Here is a 14,815-nt window from a genome sequence, read left to right as displayed (position 1 = left end):
AGGGAGGGAGCCCCGGTGTCTCGGTGCGCTGCGGGCGGGGCCGCTCCCGGTGCCCCGGCTGTGCCTTTCCCGGTGCCCCCCGGCCCAGCTACCCCCGGTACCCCCGCCTGCAGCGCCGCACGTGTCCGCCAGGGGGCGCCGGCGCGCTACCGGCGCTCGGTACCGGGGGGGGGGGCGGGGGGCGCTGCCCGGGCGGGACCCCCGGGCCGGGATCAGCAGGGACCCCCCCCCGGTGCCGCCCCCCGCGCCCCTCACCGCCGCTCCGTCTCCCGGCAGCGCTGCCGCGATCCCGCCGAGGCCGCCCCGTCGGGCCCGGGCCCGGGAGCGGCGGTGGGCGCCGTGCGCCGGCGTTTCTCCGGGACCCCGCTGCTGCCGCCGCTGGGCTGCCGGTTGGCGGAGGCGGCCCGAGCCCCCGAGCCCGAGGCTGCCCGGGTGGTGTTCACCATCGAGGAGAGCGGCCCCAGCAGCGGCGACGAGTCTGAGCCCCCCCGGTAAGGGCGGCACGGGGGGCGGGGAGGCGATGCCCCGGTGGCACCGGGAGCGGGTTACCGGGCAGGGCACGGCTGGCGGGGGACGCTCCCGGGTTCAGCACCGGCGGCCGGACAGCGGCAGCGGGGCAGAGCACCCGGTGGGCTGGGGACAAACTCCTCGGTCACCGACCCCGCCGTGCCAGCCCCGGGCTGTGCATTGTGATCCCCGTCTGTCCCTGTCACCCCCACCACCCCTCCCTGTCCCCGTCCCGTGTCCCAGCCAGAGCCACCCCCGGCCTGGCCCTGCCCGAGGTGACCTCGCTCCCTCCCGCGGTGCCTCGGGCCCAGCCGTGCCGCTCCAGGGCTATTTTTGGGCCGTTCCCCCTGTCCCGTGCCTCTCCCGGCCCGGCTTGTGGGGACAGCGAGGAGCTGGCACAGCCGAGGGACACGGCTCTGGTGTCACTTGTCCTGCACAGACACGTGGGGACAGCGACACTGCGATAAGGACTGGCTGTCCTGGGCACGGGGACAGCCCAGCCCTCGCTGCCAGCCAGCACGGGGGGCTCTTCCCTGCGTCCCACATCCCCCCACGTCCCTGTCCCACACCCCTCTGTGCTGATGTCCCCACGGACAAGCCAAGGTGACCCCTCCGGGACCCCTTTCCCGTTGGTTTTGGGGTCCCCCCCTGGCAGGGGGCTCTGTCGCTGTCCCTCCTGGCTCCCTGCCACCTGCTGGGTATTTCTGTGGCCATCGGGAACAGCCGGGAGCCACGTCCTGCTGCATCGGGCTGGGCAGGTGCCACCTCCCACGGCCACCTCCCAGCGGGTCCCCCACAGTGTCACTGCCACCAGCTGCACCTCCCCCTGCTCGGGGGTGGCTCCAGGAGGGGACGGCACCACGGAGGGGCTGGGACACGGTGTGGGGTGGCTTTGGCTCTCACAGGTCCCTCGGTGGCACCGTGGCACCGCCACACTGCGAGTTCAGGATGCTCCAGACTCACTTGTGTCCCTCGGTGGCACCATGGCACAGCCACACCGCGTGTTGGGGATGCTCCGTGCTCAGCCATGTCCCTCAGTGTCACTGTGTCACAGCCACATTGCATGTCCAGGATGCTCCAGACTCAGCCACGTCCCTTGGTGGCACCATGGCACAGCCACACCGCCTGTTGGAGATGCTCCAGAGTCACTTGTGTCCCTCGGTGGCACCATGGCACTGCCACACCGCGTGTCGGGGATGCTCCAGACTCAATTGTGTCTCTCAGTGTCCCTGTGTCACAGCCACACCGCGCGTCAGGGAGGCTCCAGAGTCACTTGCGTCCCTCGGTGGCACCGTGTCACACCACACTGGGACGCTCCGTGCTCAGCCGGGTCCCTCCGCGGCTCCCCGGGTGCTCCTCGGGCCGTTTTGCCGCGTCCCCGGGCAGAGCCCCCCCTGCCCTTTCGGGAGCAGCCGCCGCCCCGGGGCCGGCAGGGTGGCCGGTGGCACCGGGCCAGCGAGGGGCCACGTGCCCGGCCCGCAGGCACACCGGGGGGGGCCCGGCTCCGTGCGCGGCCGCCGGAGCCAGACAGTTGTTTAATTTCCCAGGCGCGGGCCGGGAGGGGGATGGAAACTTTCCCGGGGCCGCCGGGGCCGGGACGGCCGCGCTCCTCCCGCTCCGCACCGGGGCCGAGCGGGGGTCCCTGAGCCGGGCCATGCTGCCCGCCGCGCCCCGCTCCCCGGGGGCTTCTCCGGCCACGTCCCCCCCGCAATTCTCCCGTGCTCTTCAGGAAGCTCCTGATGAACCAGAGCATCCGCCTGCAGCGGCGCTTCACCGTGGCGCATCCCCTCTGGTAAGGGGGGCGCGCTGGAGGGGTGGCACCGGCCTGTGCTGCCGCCGGCTGAGGGCACGAGGCTCCCCCCGGGGCTGCGGGGACGCGGAGGGGACAGCGGTGTCCCCTCGTGGTCAGGGGGAGCGGGGCTGAGCACGGACACGCCGGTGGCAGGGACCCCGGAGGGGACAGAGGGGACTTTGCCCCCCACATCAAGGCACCGGCGCAACCGCCGCGGCTCCTCCGTGCCCTCCCCGCCTCGGAGCTCCGCGGGCTCGGTTTTGGGGCGCCGTGGGGCTCAGCACATCCCTCCTCGGCGGCCACAGCCGCTGTTTATAGCGGCCCCCCCGGCACGGACACCGCTCCGAGGTCATTCACGCCCAAACCGGGGGGGTTCATCGGGCACCGACCCCGCGGCAGGGGCCCGTGTCCCCCGCGGCGGCACCGGGGTCAGGGTGGTGGCACGGGGCCGGGAACGGGCGCGGGGCCGTCGGAGGGACAATGCGGCTTTGTGCGGCCGGTACCATCGGGGATGGGCGGCCGAGGCACGAAAACAAGGGGCTGCGGGACGGCGTGACGCGGTGCCGGCTGGCACTGCCACCGCCGCCGCCGGGCACGGCCGCGCCACAGCCGCCGGGGCTGCCGGAGCGGGACGATGCTGCCGGGCGGCCGGTGCCCGTCCCGGAGGCACTCCTGCATCGGGTACGTGCTGGGACACGCTGGGGACGCGGTGGCACGGTGGCATCCGCGCTGCCCGGAGCTCCGGGGTGGTTCGGTGGCGGTGGCGGTGCGGGAGGGGACAGGCGCGGGGTGGCCCTCGCTGTGTCCCGGCTGCTCGCAGCCTTTCCCATGACCCCGGGGCCGGCAGGGTGGGTGAGGCGGCCGGGCCGGCTCGGGGACACTGCAGGGTCACCATGGCTGTCCCCTGTGCCCCCCGGATGCGCACGGCTGCCAGGTGGCTCCGGCTGGGGTGCCCTGGGCTGCCGCCAGCGCGTCCCCAGGGGCCGGGGCTTGGCTTCTGCGGCGGTTCCTGTCCTTCGGTGTCCCCTGGCTCTGTGCCGGGGCTGGGATGTTGTCCCCTCCATGGGACGCGGCTCCTCCTCACGGGGCTGATGGAGGCTTTGGAGCACTCGGGGCCGCGGTGACAGGTAGGGCAGGGACAGGCAGGTGCCAGCCCTTCCTGGGGTCCCTGGAGCTGGGAGCTTCAGGGCAGTGGGTGCTGTCCCAGCCGGGTGACACGGGACAGCCTGGCACTGCTGCTCAGTGTCCCAAGTGCCAGCTGAGAGGGTCCCTGTGCACCGAGCTGTGCCCGCTCTCAGCAGGTGCCAGCAGGGGCAGACCGGGCGCCGCTGTCACCACAGGGTCACCAAGCTGGACACAGCGGGATGGTGGCACAGAGAGCCCACAAACCCGGCAGCGTCCCCGGGGCCGAGGTGCCCGTGCCAGCCCTGTCCCCTCTCCCCCCACAGCTTTGACCTGGAGAATGGCCCCCCCGGGAGGGGCGCCCTGGACCCCCAGGCCAGCCCGGGCGCGGGGCTGGTCCTGCAGGGCTCCTTCTCGCACGGCCAGCGCCGCGAGTCCTTCCTCTACCGCTCCGACAGCGACTACGACCTGTCCCCCAAGGCCATGTCCCGCAACTCGTCCATCGCCAGCGACCTGTGAGTGTCCCCCAGCCCCATCCCCGGGACCCCCTGCCCTGCCCTGCCCTGCCCTGCCCTGCCCGGGGCTCACGCTCGCTGTGCTCCCGCAGGCACGGAGAAGACATGATCGTCACCCCCTTTGCCCAGGTAGGTGCCAGGGGGACACAGAGGGGACAGAGCTGCAGCCAGCAGCGGGGTGGGGGTCCCGGGGGGGTCGCAGCCCGACCCCAGCCCCCTGTCGCCCCCCAGGTCCTGGCCAGCCTCCGCACCGTCCGCAGCAACCTGAGCCACCTGCAGGAGCGCGCTGGCATCAAGTGAGCGGGCGGGGGTGGGAGGGCGAGGATGTCACCGAGAGGGGACCCCGGCCCACCCCGCTCTGGGGGTCACAGCTGCTGAGCCCCCCGTGTTTGACAGGCGGGGATCGAGCAGCAGCCTGCCCTCGGGGAGCAAGGCCAGCCTCTCCGGTGAGTAGCGGGGGAGCGGTGAGGGGAGGTTTCGGGCCGTGTCCCCGTGTCCCCAGGCTGTGTCCTGCCGTGCCCTGGGGGCGCAGCCGCCTCCCCCAAGCCGAGGCAGAGCTGCGGCTTTGCCCTTTGGGATCCATGTCTGGTTTTCGGCAGCTCCTCCCGCCCTCCGCGGCGGTGGAAAAGCTCCGGTTGACGTCAAACCTTCCATTAATAAAAGGCCGGCGGTGAGCGGGGCCCCGCGGGAGCCCGGCTGCCCCCGGGGCTGGCTGTCACCCCACGGGACAGCGTGGCACGCCGCGTGCCGGGGCTGCCGGGCCGTGGGGACATCGTGCCGGGGCTGAGCCCCGCTGCCCAGCCATGCCCGACCCCCGGTGCCCCCCTGTGCCCCACTCGGGGGGTGCTGGGACAGGCTGAGCCCCGCTGCCCAGCCATGCCCGACCCCCGGTGCCCCCCGTGCCCCGTTTTGGGGGTGCTGGGACCCCCCAGCCTGGCCAGCCCCCGGGTTTGGGGTGGCACCAGCTCCCCCATGCCGGGTGGCCGCGCTGCTGGCGAGTCCCTTGCCAAGCTGGCGGGTGCCCCCAGCAGAAGATGCCCACCAGAAGCTCTCGAGGGAGACGCTGGAGGAGCTGGATTGGTGCTTGGACCAGCTGGAGACGCTGCAGACCAGGCACTCGGTCAGCGAGATGGCCTCCAACAAGGTGAGGGACCTTTCCACGGTCAGCCTGGTGGGCATGGGGACCCCAGAGCCCCCCGGGATGTCCTGCCAGCCCCCCACGCCCCTGACCCTGCCACCCACCCGCAGTTCAAGCGGATGCTGAACCGGGAGCTGTCGCACCTGTCGGAGACCAGCCGCTCGGGGAACCAGGTGTCCGAGTACATCTCCAGCACCTTCCTGGGTGAGGAACCCGCCCCAGGGTCACCTCCTGCTGGCAGCAGGGTGGGCTTTGTGTCCCCAGAGAGCTGGCGTGCCCACGGGGATGATGCCAGCAGAGGGTCCCACTTTGTTCCTGTGGAGGAATGGAATGGGGGGACCAGGGGCGTTTTCCTGGCTGTCCCAGTGGGATTTGTCCCACAAATGTCACAGCATTGTCCTGGCTGGGAGTGCTGGCTCATACTGGTGCATACTGGTGCACTGGGGGTGTCGGGGCTACGAGGAGTGTTCAGGGGTCCCCTGGCAGATGTATGGCCTGTGGGTGGGGGTGAAGTGAAGTTCTGCAGCCCCAAATTGTCACAGTGTGACCCGTGCCTGTCCTCGGTGTCACCCGGGGGGGTGCCGGCAGTGACACTTGGCCTGCCCGTGCCACCCCAGACAAGCAGCACGAGGTGGAGATCCCCTCGGCGCTGGCGAAGGACAAGGAGAAGGAGCGGAGGAAGCGGCCCATGTCCCAGATCAGCGGCGTCAGGAAGCTCAAGCACAGCTCCAGCCTGGCGGCCGCCGGCATCCCGCGCTTCGGGGTGCGCACGGAGCACGAGGCGCTGCTGGCCAAGGTGGGGACACGGGGACAGCCCTGGCAGGGGTGGCCCCCCGAATGAGGGGTCCCCAGCAGCAGCCCCCCACGGATCTCTGTCCCTCTGCTGCCCAGGAGCTGGAGGACACCAACAAGTGGGGGCTGGACGTGTTCAAAGTGGCCGAGTACTCGGGGAACCGCCCGCTGACCGTCATCATGTACAGCATCTTCCAGGTGAGCATCGCACCGCGGTGTCCCCGTCCCTGTGCCCGCGCGGGGACGAGCCACCTGTGCCTCCCTGCAGGAGCGGGACCTGATGAAGACCTTCCGCATCCCCGCCAACACCTTCATCACCTACATGCTGACGCTGGAGGATCACTACCACGCCGACGTGGCCTACCACAACAGCCTGCACGCCGCCGACGTGGCGCAGTCCACGCACGTCCTGCTCTCCACACCTGCCCTGGAGGTGATTCCCGGTCACCTGAGGCCACCAGGTGTGCCTGGCCGGGCTGGCACGTGTCCCCAATGCCGTTCCCACCATTCCTAGGCTGTCTTCACGGACCTGGAGATCCTGGCTGCCATCTTTGCCAGCGCCATCCATGACGTTGACCACCCCGGGGTCTCCAACCAGTTCCTCATCAACACCAGTGAGCTGGGGCTCAGGGATGGACCTGGGGGATATTGGGGGGCCCCAGGGTCACCCCAGAGTGACCGGTGCTGTCTCACAGACTCAGAGCTGGCCCTGATGTACAACGACGCCTCGGTGCTGGAGAATCACCACCTGGCCGTGGGCTTCAAGCTCCTGCAGGAGGAGAATTGTGACATCTTCCAGAACCTGAGCAGGAAGCAGAGGCAGACGCTCCGTAAAATGGTCATCGACATGGTATGGGGGGCTGCACCTGCCCAGGGTGGGGTCTGGGCTGGGGGACCAGGCTGGGACCCCTTCCCACTTTTCCCTGCCCAGGTGCTGGCCACGGACATGTCCAAGCACATGAACCTGCTGGCGGATCTGAAGACCATGGTGGAGACCAAGAAGGTGACCAGCCTGGGCGTGCTGCTGCTGGACAACTACTCTGACCGGATCCAGGTGGGGACACACCTGGGCAATCCTTCCCGACGCTGCAGGTGCCCATCCTCTGGCCTGCCGGGATGTCCCATTTGGTGCCACCACCATCCCAAACCCATCAAGGGGGCCAAGCGGGTTGGTGGCCCAGTGCGGGTGGCCCTGGGGGACAGAGGACACGCTGTCCGTGCCCGCAGGTCCTGCAGAACATGGTGCACTGCGCCGACCTCAGCAACCCCACGAAGCCTCTGGAGCTGTACCGGCAGTGGACCGACCGCATCATGGTGGAGTTCTTCAGGCAGGGGGACCGGGAGCGGGAGAAGGGCATGGAGATCAGCCCCATGTGCGACAAGCACACGGCCTCCGTGGAGAAATCACAGGTGGGACACCTGGGGACACCTGGGGACATGGGGGTACAGGGAGATCAGCCCCATGTGCGACAAGCACACGGCCTCCGTGGAGAAATCCCAGGTGGGACCCACCTGGGGACACAGGGACACACCTGGGGACAGGGCAGGCGCCAGGCCCGGGCAGGGGGCTCAGCTGTGCCTCCCCCCAGGTGGGATTCATCGACTTCATCGCCCACCCGCTGTGGGAGACCTGGGCCGACCTGGTGCACCCCGACGCGCAGGAGCTGCTGGACACGCTGGAGGACAACCGCGAGTGGTACCAGAGCATGATCCCGCGCAGCCCCTCTCCTCCCCGCGAGGCGCCCGCCGCGTCCCCCGCCAACACTGACAAGTTCCAGTTCGAGCTGACGCTGGAGGAGGAGGAAGAGGAGGAGGAGGAGGAGGGCGAGTCGGACACGGAGCCGGAGGGCGCCGAGAGCCCCCTGGACGAGGACAACAGCGGCTCCAAGACGCCGGGCACGGATGACTCGGAGGCTGCCGACACCAAGCGCCCGTGCCCCGGCCCCGGGGACGTGGACAACCGGCGGGCGCTGCCCGAGGACGGGGGCAGCGGGGGCTCCGTGCCAGGGCCCGAGGGCAGCCAGGGGCTGTGCCTGGACACGGAGGGCAACGTCACATTCCTGTCCCTGGGCACGTAGCGGCACCGGCCCGGGGGACGTGGGACTGGGCACTGCCCTGAGCAGGGCTGGGGACACTGGGGAGCACTGGCACTGCAGGGACTCGGGGGCACCCGGGATGTGTCCCCGTCTGGGAGCTGGGCAGGTCCTGACAGGTATGAGGAGGCTGCTGGCCTTGTCCTGGCAAAGGTCCCCGTCCCTTCACACAGCGCTGGTGACACTGCTGGCCTTGTCCTGGAAAGGTCCCTGTCCCTTCACACAGGGCTGGGGACACTGCTGGCCTTGTCCTGGGAGAGGTCCCTGTCGCTTCACACAGGGCTGGGGACACTGCTGGCCTTGTCCTGGCAAAGGTCCCTGTCCCTTCACACAGGGCTGGGGACTCTGCTGGCCTTGTCCTGGGACAGGTCCCTGTCCCTTCACACAGGGCTGGGGACACTGCTGGCCTTGTCCTGGCAAAGGTTCCTGTCCCTTCACACAGGGCGTGGGACAGCCCAGCCTGTGCCCAGCCCAGCCCTGAGGCCGTCACACCCCACAGGGCTGCAGGAAGGAGCATTCCAGCACTTTCCAGGTGTCCCCTGGCAGCCCCGTGGTGGCACCAGGTGGGCAGAGGGTGTGCTGGTGACCCCCCCAGCACGAGGCACCCCCAGGCACGGGCACGGCTCAGTGGTTTATTTATTTGGGGGATAAGTTCACTTTTTAAAGCCTTTTGTAGCTCACTTTTTACTACGAGCCCCCCGAGGCTCACACACATTTTCGGGGCGGAAAGACACAATTTTTTGGGGGGGAGGAAAGTTCCATTTCTGCTCCGTCATCACTCCAAACGCCATTCGTACTTCACATTTCGGACCCTGGCGGGTGCTGCCACCACCCCTCACCCCCATCTCCGCTATCCTGCCTGGGGCAGGGTCCTTTGGGATTCTTCCTTCACCTTCCAGAGATTAAACCCGGTTTGTTCCACCCTTAACCTGAGCCTCTGTGTGTCACGGGAGCCGCGGGCAATGTCCCCAGGGACCGCCGTGGTTGGCGGCCCCGTCTCCCGCCGGGCACCGGGCAGGGCCCGGCCGTGCGCTGGAACAAAAGGCAGCTCCTCCCTGGAAACGCCGATCCATCGCTGGCAAACACGACCTGCTAAGGTAAATATTTAATCGCCGGCTTGGCGCGGCGCGGAGGCCGCTCCCGGCTCTTCCGCATTGCTGCCCACGGTGATTTATCCCCACGGGCGCGGCCCCACCCGGGGCACTGCCCTGGCACGTGGGGCCCTCGCCCCCTGCCTGCCCTGGCAGCAGTGGAACCTCGGGTGTTGATGGTTTTTCACCCGCCCAGCCTTCTGCAGGGTTTTGGGAGTGCCGGGTTCTGCAGGGGTGGTGGCATCGCTGTGGGTGCTGGGTGTCCCCCTGTGTCTGCAGGTAGGGACAGGCTGAGGCTCCGTGCTCTCAAATGCCTCAAATCCAGATCCAGCACACATCTGGAGCGGGGCAGGAGGAAAAAAGCCCTTTTTATCCCTGTTTCTGGCTGGGGGGCTGCAGCCTGAGGAGAGCAGCGGGGCTGTTGGCTGGGGAAGGTGAAGGAAAACGGGCACGGCAGCCTGGATTCAGCCATGAGCTGGATCTGTCCCTAGTTCTGGCTCCATGTCTAATTTTGGATCCATCTCTGAGCCTGGATCCATCCCTAATTCTGGATCCATCCCTGAGCCTGGATCCATCCCACAGCTGGTTCCATCCCTGGCCCCGTGTCCATCACCATGGCTGGCTCCATCCCTAATTCTGGTTCCATCCCTAATTAATTCTGGATCCATCCTACAGCTGGTTCCATCCCCATCGATGGGTCCATCCCATGGCTCCATCCCTGCTCGCCCACCCCATCCCGTGCCACCCATCCCGTGCCACCCCACCGTCCCCGAGGGCCGTGCTCCACATCCCCGCTGCCCACCCGTGCCCACCGCATCCGGCTCGGTCCTGCCGGGGCTGTGGGTGTGGGATGAGCCTGGGCAGGGGCCAGGAGCTGCACGGGCACGGAGGGCACGGAGAGCACGGAGCCCCCGGGCGGGGCAGGGCAGGGCAGGGCCCGGGAGGCTCCGGGCCCCGGGCAGGGCAGGGCGGTGCCGCTGCCCTCGGGCCGCCATATGCTGCCGGCCCTAATCCCCGCTGGAGCCGCAGGGCGAGGGAGGACATGGCCGCCCACCTGCGCACCAGCCCCGCCTCAGCGCCAGCCGCCCTGGTACGGCACGGATCAGCCTGCCCGCCACTGCAGGCCTAGGGAAGGCGTCGCGATAGCGCGCCATGTCGCGACAGGGAGGTTGTCAAAACTCGTCCCCCCCTCTGAGTGGGAATGGTTCTGGCTACACCCCCACCGGTGCAGGGGTGGTTCATTCCGCGCCCCGCGGAGCGCGGCCGGACCGCACCACTGCGCGGGCCGGAGGGGGGGCCGGCGCCCACCACCGCGCCGGGAGGGGGGTTCTCCTCCCCCCGTCCGCCCGCTGTCCATCAAAGCGCGCCGCCGAGCCAATCAGCGCCTCCTTCAGGGCCGCGCCCGTGACGTCCGGGCTCATTTGCATAGCGAGCCCCGCCCCTCAGCCGACGTCACCCAGGCTCCGCATCTGCTGCAGTCGCTGCGGGGAGGAGGCGGCGGCGCGAGCGCGGCAGAGGTGAGACCCCCCCCCCCCCCCAGCACCGGGACCCCCACCGGGACCCCCCCACAGCGACACCCCCACCGGGACCCCCCCGAGACCCCCTGTGTGCCCCCCGGCACCGGGAGGGGAGGGGCGGCTGCAGCGGAGGAGGCGGGAGGCGGGGGGGGGGATGATGATGATGATGATGGATGCGGCGCGGGGGGGGCTGCGCAGGGCCTGGGGGGGGGGGTCTCGGTGCGGCGGGGACCGAGTGGGTGCAGCGGGGTCGGGCCTGCGGGGAGGAGCAGGGGGTGACCCCCTCCCCATCAGCACTCTGACCTCCCCCCCATCAGCACTCTGAACCCCGCCATCAGCACCTTGAATCCCCCAATCAACACCCTGACACCCCCATCAGCACCCCGCACCCCCTCCCTGCATCGCCCTGCACCCCCCATGAGCCCCCCCTATCACCCCCCCTCCAGCAGCCCCCCAAAATGCCCATCAGCACCCAGCACCCCATTCCTGCGCCCCCCATCCCGCATCCCCCCGCTCCTCCCTGGATGCGCACCTGCCTCTGTGCCCCCTTGCCTGCTATCCGTGTGTCACCCCCCGGCTCCATGTGTCACCCCCCGGGTCCCCGTGCCACCCCCCGGTCCCTGTCACCGCGCTGGCCGCGCCGTGCGGGGGCACCGGGCACCGCCGCCGGTGCCATTTTGTCACCGGGAAGATGCGGGAGAGGCTGCGGCGCCCCGGCCGCGCCCGCAACGCCACAAGGCAGATCCCGAGAGCCGCGGCAAATACTGGCAGCCACGGCAATTCCTGGGAGCCGCAGCAATTCCTGAGAGCCGCGTTAAAGCCTGGCAGCAATTCCTGAGAGCCGTGGCAATTCTTAGGAGCTGTGGCAATTCCTGGGAACCATGGCAAAGCCTGGCAGCCACATCAATTCCTGAGAGCTGTGGCAATTCCTGGCACCCACAGCAATTCCTGGCAGCCGTGGTGAATCTCTGTGGCGTGTCAAACGCCGTGGGCCACGTGCCCCACATTTACCGTGGACACACCGCAGTTCCCTGCTCTGCAGGTGACGGGAGGTGGCCTCTCCCTCCCCGAGCCCTTCGGGGCAGGGTGACCCATTGCTGGCCACACCGTGGCCCATCCTGAGCCAAAATATCCCAAATCCGTGCTGGGAACCGGCTCCGAGCAGGGCCAGCCCCGTCACGGCCTCTCCCCACCCTGCAGATGGCGTCGGCTACTGACTCCCGCTATGGGCAGAAGGAATCCTCGGACCAGAACTTCGATTACATGTTCAAGATCCTGATCATCGGCAACAGCAGCGTGGGCAAAACCTCCTTCCTGTTCCGCTACGCCGACGACTCCTTCACGCCCGCCTTCGTCAGCACCGTGGGCATCGACTTCAAGGTCAAGACCATCTACAGGAACGACAAACGCATCAAGCTGCAGATCTGGGTGAGCACTGAGAGCCCCCGGTGCCCCCAGAGCCCTGGGCTGGGGCGATGCTGGTGTGGGGAGATGGATGGTGAGGGTGGTGGTCAGCGTGGGGTGGTGGGAGTGATGGATTGGTGGTGTGGGCGTGATGGTCAGTGAGGGGTGATGGTCAGTAAGGGGTGGGGCTGATGGATTGTTGGTGTGGGGGTGATGGTCAGTGAAGGGTGGTGGTCACTGTGGGGTGATGGTCACTATGGGATTATGCTCATTTGGGTGATGGTCACCATGGGGTGATGGTCACCATGGGGTGATGGTCACCATGGGGTGATGGTCACTATGGGATAACGCTTGGTTGGGTGATGGTCACTATGAGATAACGCTCATTTGGGTGATGTTCAGTGTGGAGCTGCCCCACCAGGGCAATTCCAGGCAGGGGCCGGACCTGCCCCCATGGAGGGGCCCCTGTGGGGGTGTCACCGCACCCCTGGGGTGACATTCAGCTGTCCCCTGTCCCCCAGGACACGGCGGGGCAGGAGCGGTACCGCACCATCACCACCGCCTACTACCGCGGGGCCATGGGCTTCATCCTCATGTACGACATCACCAACGAGGAGTCCTTCAACGCCGTGCAGGACTGGTGAGCACCACGGGGGGCTCTGGGCGCCCCACACCGCCCCGGCCGCCCCCTCCCCGCCCCTCTGACCCCCCTCTCCCTCCCCAAGGTCCACCCAGATCAAGACCTACTCGTGGGACAACGCGCAGGTGCTGCTGGTGGGGAACAAGTGTGACATGGAGGACGAGCGCGTGGTGTCCTCGGAGAAGGGGCGCCAGCTCGCCGAGCACCTGGGTGAGCTGGGGAGGGGGAGCCCCCCACCACGCCTGCCAGCCCACAATTAATTTAATTAAGGGCTTAATTCCCTGCGTGTAATCGCTCTGCCGTGGTACCGGCGGTGACTTGGCACCTGGGGAAAAGGCACAGAGTCACTGCACAGCTTCAGCTCTCTGTGAGGGGCTGGGGGCAGGGTCTGGGGGGTTCTTTGGGTGGGAAAATCGAGATTTTGGGGGTGGTGGGGGCAGGTTGCAAACCCTTCAAATATTGAATGAGGAGGAGGAGGAGGAGGAGCCACGCAGGGCTGGATCTTTGACGCGGATCTTTGACGCGTCCCTTGTCCCTCTGTCCCCTTCCACACTGTCCCCCCCCCGCCTCTCCCACCGCCGCAGGGTTTGAGTTTTTCGAGGCCAGCGCCAAGGACAACATCAACGTGAAGCAGACCTTCGAGAGGCTGGTGGACATCATCTGCGAGAAGATGTCCGAGTCGCTGGACACGGCCGACCCCGCGGTCACCGGCGCCAAGCAGGGCCCCCAGCTCACGGACCAGCAGGCCCCCCCGCACCAGGACTGTGCCTGCTAGGGGCCAGCCCCCCCAAACCTCCCCCAGAGCCCCCCCAAAATCCGGTCAGTGCGCCCCAAACCCCCCCCACGAGCTCCTCCTCTTGGGGGTCCCGCGGGGGCTTTTGCTGCTGATACCTCCGAAAGGGCTGCGGCCCCTCTAGGAGCCCCCACCCCAATTCATTAGGCTATGACCCCCCCCCCCCCCCACACCCCTTAATTTATTTTTAAGCCTGGGCTGGTAGAAAACTTCCCCCCTGCCCCCCTCATTCTGCTTTTAATCACTGTCAAGAAACCATCACCCCCAGCCCCATTTCCCCTGGTGAAACCCACCCACCCTGTCCTGGCACCCCTTGTCCTGGAGACCCCCCTGCCCTTTTTCCTTCTCTGGGACCCCCTTTCCTGGAGACCCCAATTGCCCTGGAGACCCCTCCCCGTGGCCTGGGACCCTGTCCTGGTACCCCCTGCCCTTTTCCCTGCTCTGGGACCCCGTGGCCTGGAGACCCCTGCCCTGGAGATGCCCCTGTCCTGGTACCCCCTGCCCTTTTTCCTTATCTGGAACCCTCTTTCCCAGAGACCCCCTGTGCCCTGGAGACCCCCCTGCCCTTTTCCCTGCTCTGGGACCCCATGGCCTGGAGACCCCTGCCCTGGAGATGCCCCTGTCCTGGGACCCCCTGCCCTTTTTCCTTATCTGGAACCCTCATTCCTGGAGACCCCCTGTGCCCTGGAGACCCCCCTGCCCTTTTTCCTGCTCTGGGACCCCTGTCCTGGCACCTCTTGCCCTGGAGACCCCCCTGTCCTGAGACCCCCTGCCCTTTTTCCTGCTCTGGGACCCCCTTTCCTGGAGACCCCCCTTTCCTGGGATCCCCTGTCCTGGGACCCCCTGCCCTTTTTCGTGTCCTGGGCCCCCCTGCTCTGGGGATCCCCCTACCCTGGGACCCCCCCCTGCCCCGGAGCCCCCTGTCCTGGGGATCCCCCTACCCTGGGACCCCCTTCCCAGCGTGTGGGTGCTGTGACAGGACCCCCAAATCCCCCTGCCCGACCCATCCCACCCCTTTTACCCCCAGAGCTCCTGGTGCAGGGGGCTCTTTGTGGCCGCTCCCCTGCCCCTGCAGCTGGATGGATATTTCCTGACTCTTGTTTATTTGTATAAATAGATGCTAATTTATGCTCCCGCCGTCTTCCTCCTTGTACATACAGAAATTCCTTGTAAATAGGCGTAGGAAGTGACGCTGTGCGCGTGACCTGCTGTGCTGTGGCCGTGGTGGTGCATTTATATATATTATATATATATATATTCTGATTTTTTTTTTTTCTTTTTTTGGTTTTTGTTCTTTTGGTTTCTCTCAGTGTGGTAAACCTTGCTTGTGAATATCACTTTTAAAAAGAAAAAAAACCCGTCAAAAAAAAAAAAAACAAAACACCCCACCCCCCACAACCAAACGACGACA

The 14,815-nt window shown here is 67.7% G+C and overlaps 2 protein-coding genes across 2 annotated transcripts; both read left to right on the top strand.

The window, feature by feature from the left end:
* The first annotated feature begins 520 nt into the window (after positions 1–520).
* Positions 521–8,180, top strand: PDE4C (phosphodiesterase 4C). Its single transcript, XM_058040780.1, has 17 exons — positions 521–628; positions 1,163–1,265; positions 2,155–2,299; positions 3,748–3,936; positions 4,029–4,065; positions 4,168–4,232; positions 4,333–4,382; positions 4,968–5,080; positions 5,185–5,278; positions 5,692–5,870; positions 5,966–6,064; positions 6,135–6,299; positions 6,381–6,480; positions 6,562–6,716; positions 6,798–6,920; positions 7,094–7,276; positions 7,456–8,180. The coding sequence occupies exons 1-17, from the start codon at positions 521–523 to the stop codon at positions 7,942–7,944; spliced, it is 2,397 nt and encodes a 798-aa protein (XP_057896763.1). The 3' UTR covers positions 7,945–8,180.
* Positions 8,181–10,486: 2,306 nt separating this feature from the next.
* Positions 10,487–14,187, top strand: RAB3A (RAB3A, member RAS oncogene family). Its single transcript, XM_058040904.1, has 5 exons — positions 10,487–10,567; positions 11,768–11,995; positions 12,493–12,611; positions 12,697–12,821; positions 13,196–14,187. Exons 2-5 carry the CDS (start codon positions 11,768–11,770, stop codon positions 13,384–13,386), a joined length of 663 nt encoding a protein of 220 aa, XP_057896887.1. The 5' UTR covers positions 10,487–10,567; the 3' UTR covers positions 13,387–14,187.
* The last annotated feature ends 628 nt before the right edge of the window (positions 14,188–14,815 follow it).

This window comes from Melospiza georgiana, chromosome 26 (genome assembly GCF_028018845.1).
Source record: "Melospiza georgiana isolate bMelGeo1 chromosome 26, bMelGeo1.pri, whole genome shotgun sequence".
Taxonomy (NCBI): domain Eukaryota; kingdom Metazoa; phylum Chordata; class Aves; order Passeriformes; family Passerellidae; genus Melospiza; species Melospiza georgiana.
This window is presented reverse-complemented; position numbering and strand designations above follow the sequence as displayed.

Bases quoted from the DNA above. Each gene is read 5' to 3' on its own strand.
- RAB3A (XM_058040904.1), top strand. From the start codon at position 11,768: ATGGCGTCGGCTACTGACTCCCGCTATGGGCAGAAGGAATCCTCGGAC. The intron at 11,996-12,492 runs GTGAGCACTGAG...CCTGTCCCCCAG, and splicing joins GCATCAAGCTGCAGATCTGG to GACACGGCGGGGCAGGAGCG. The intron at 12,822-13,195 runs GTGAGCTGGGGA...CCACCGCCGCAG, and splicing joins CCAGCTCGCCGAGCACCTGG to GGTTTGAGTTTTTCGAGGCC.
- PDE4C (XM_058040780.1), top strand. From the start codon at position 521: ATGCCCCGGTGGCACCGGGAGCGGGTTACCGGGCAGGGCACGGCTGGC. The intron at 4,066-4,167 runs GTAGGTGCCAGG...GTCGCCCCCCAG, and splicing joins TCGTCACCCCCTTTGCCCAG to GTCCTGGCCAGCCTCCGCAC. The intron at 6,717-6,797 runs GTATGGGGGGCT...TTCCCTGCCCAG, and splicing joins GTAAAATGGTCATCGACATG to GTGCTGGCCACGGACATGTC.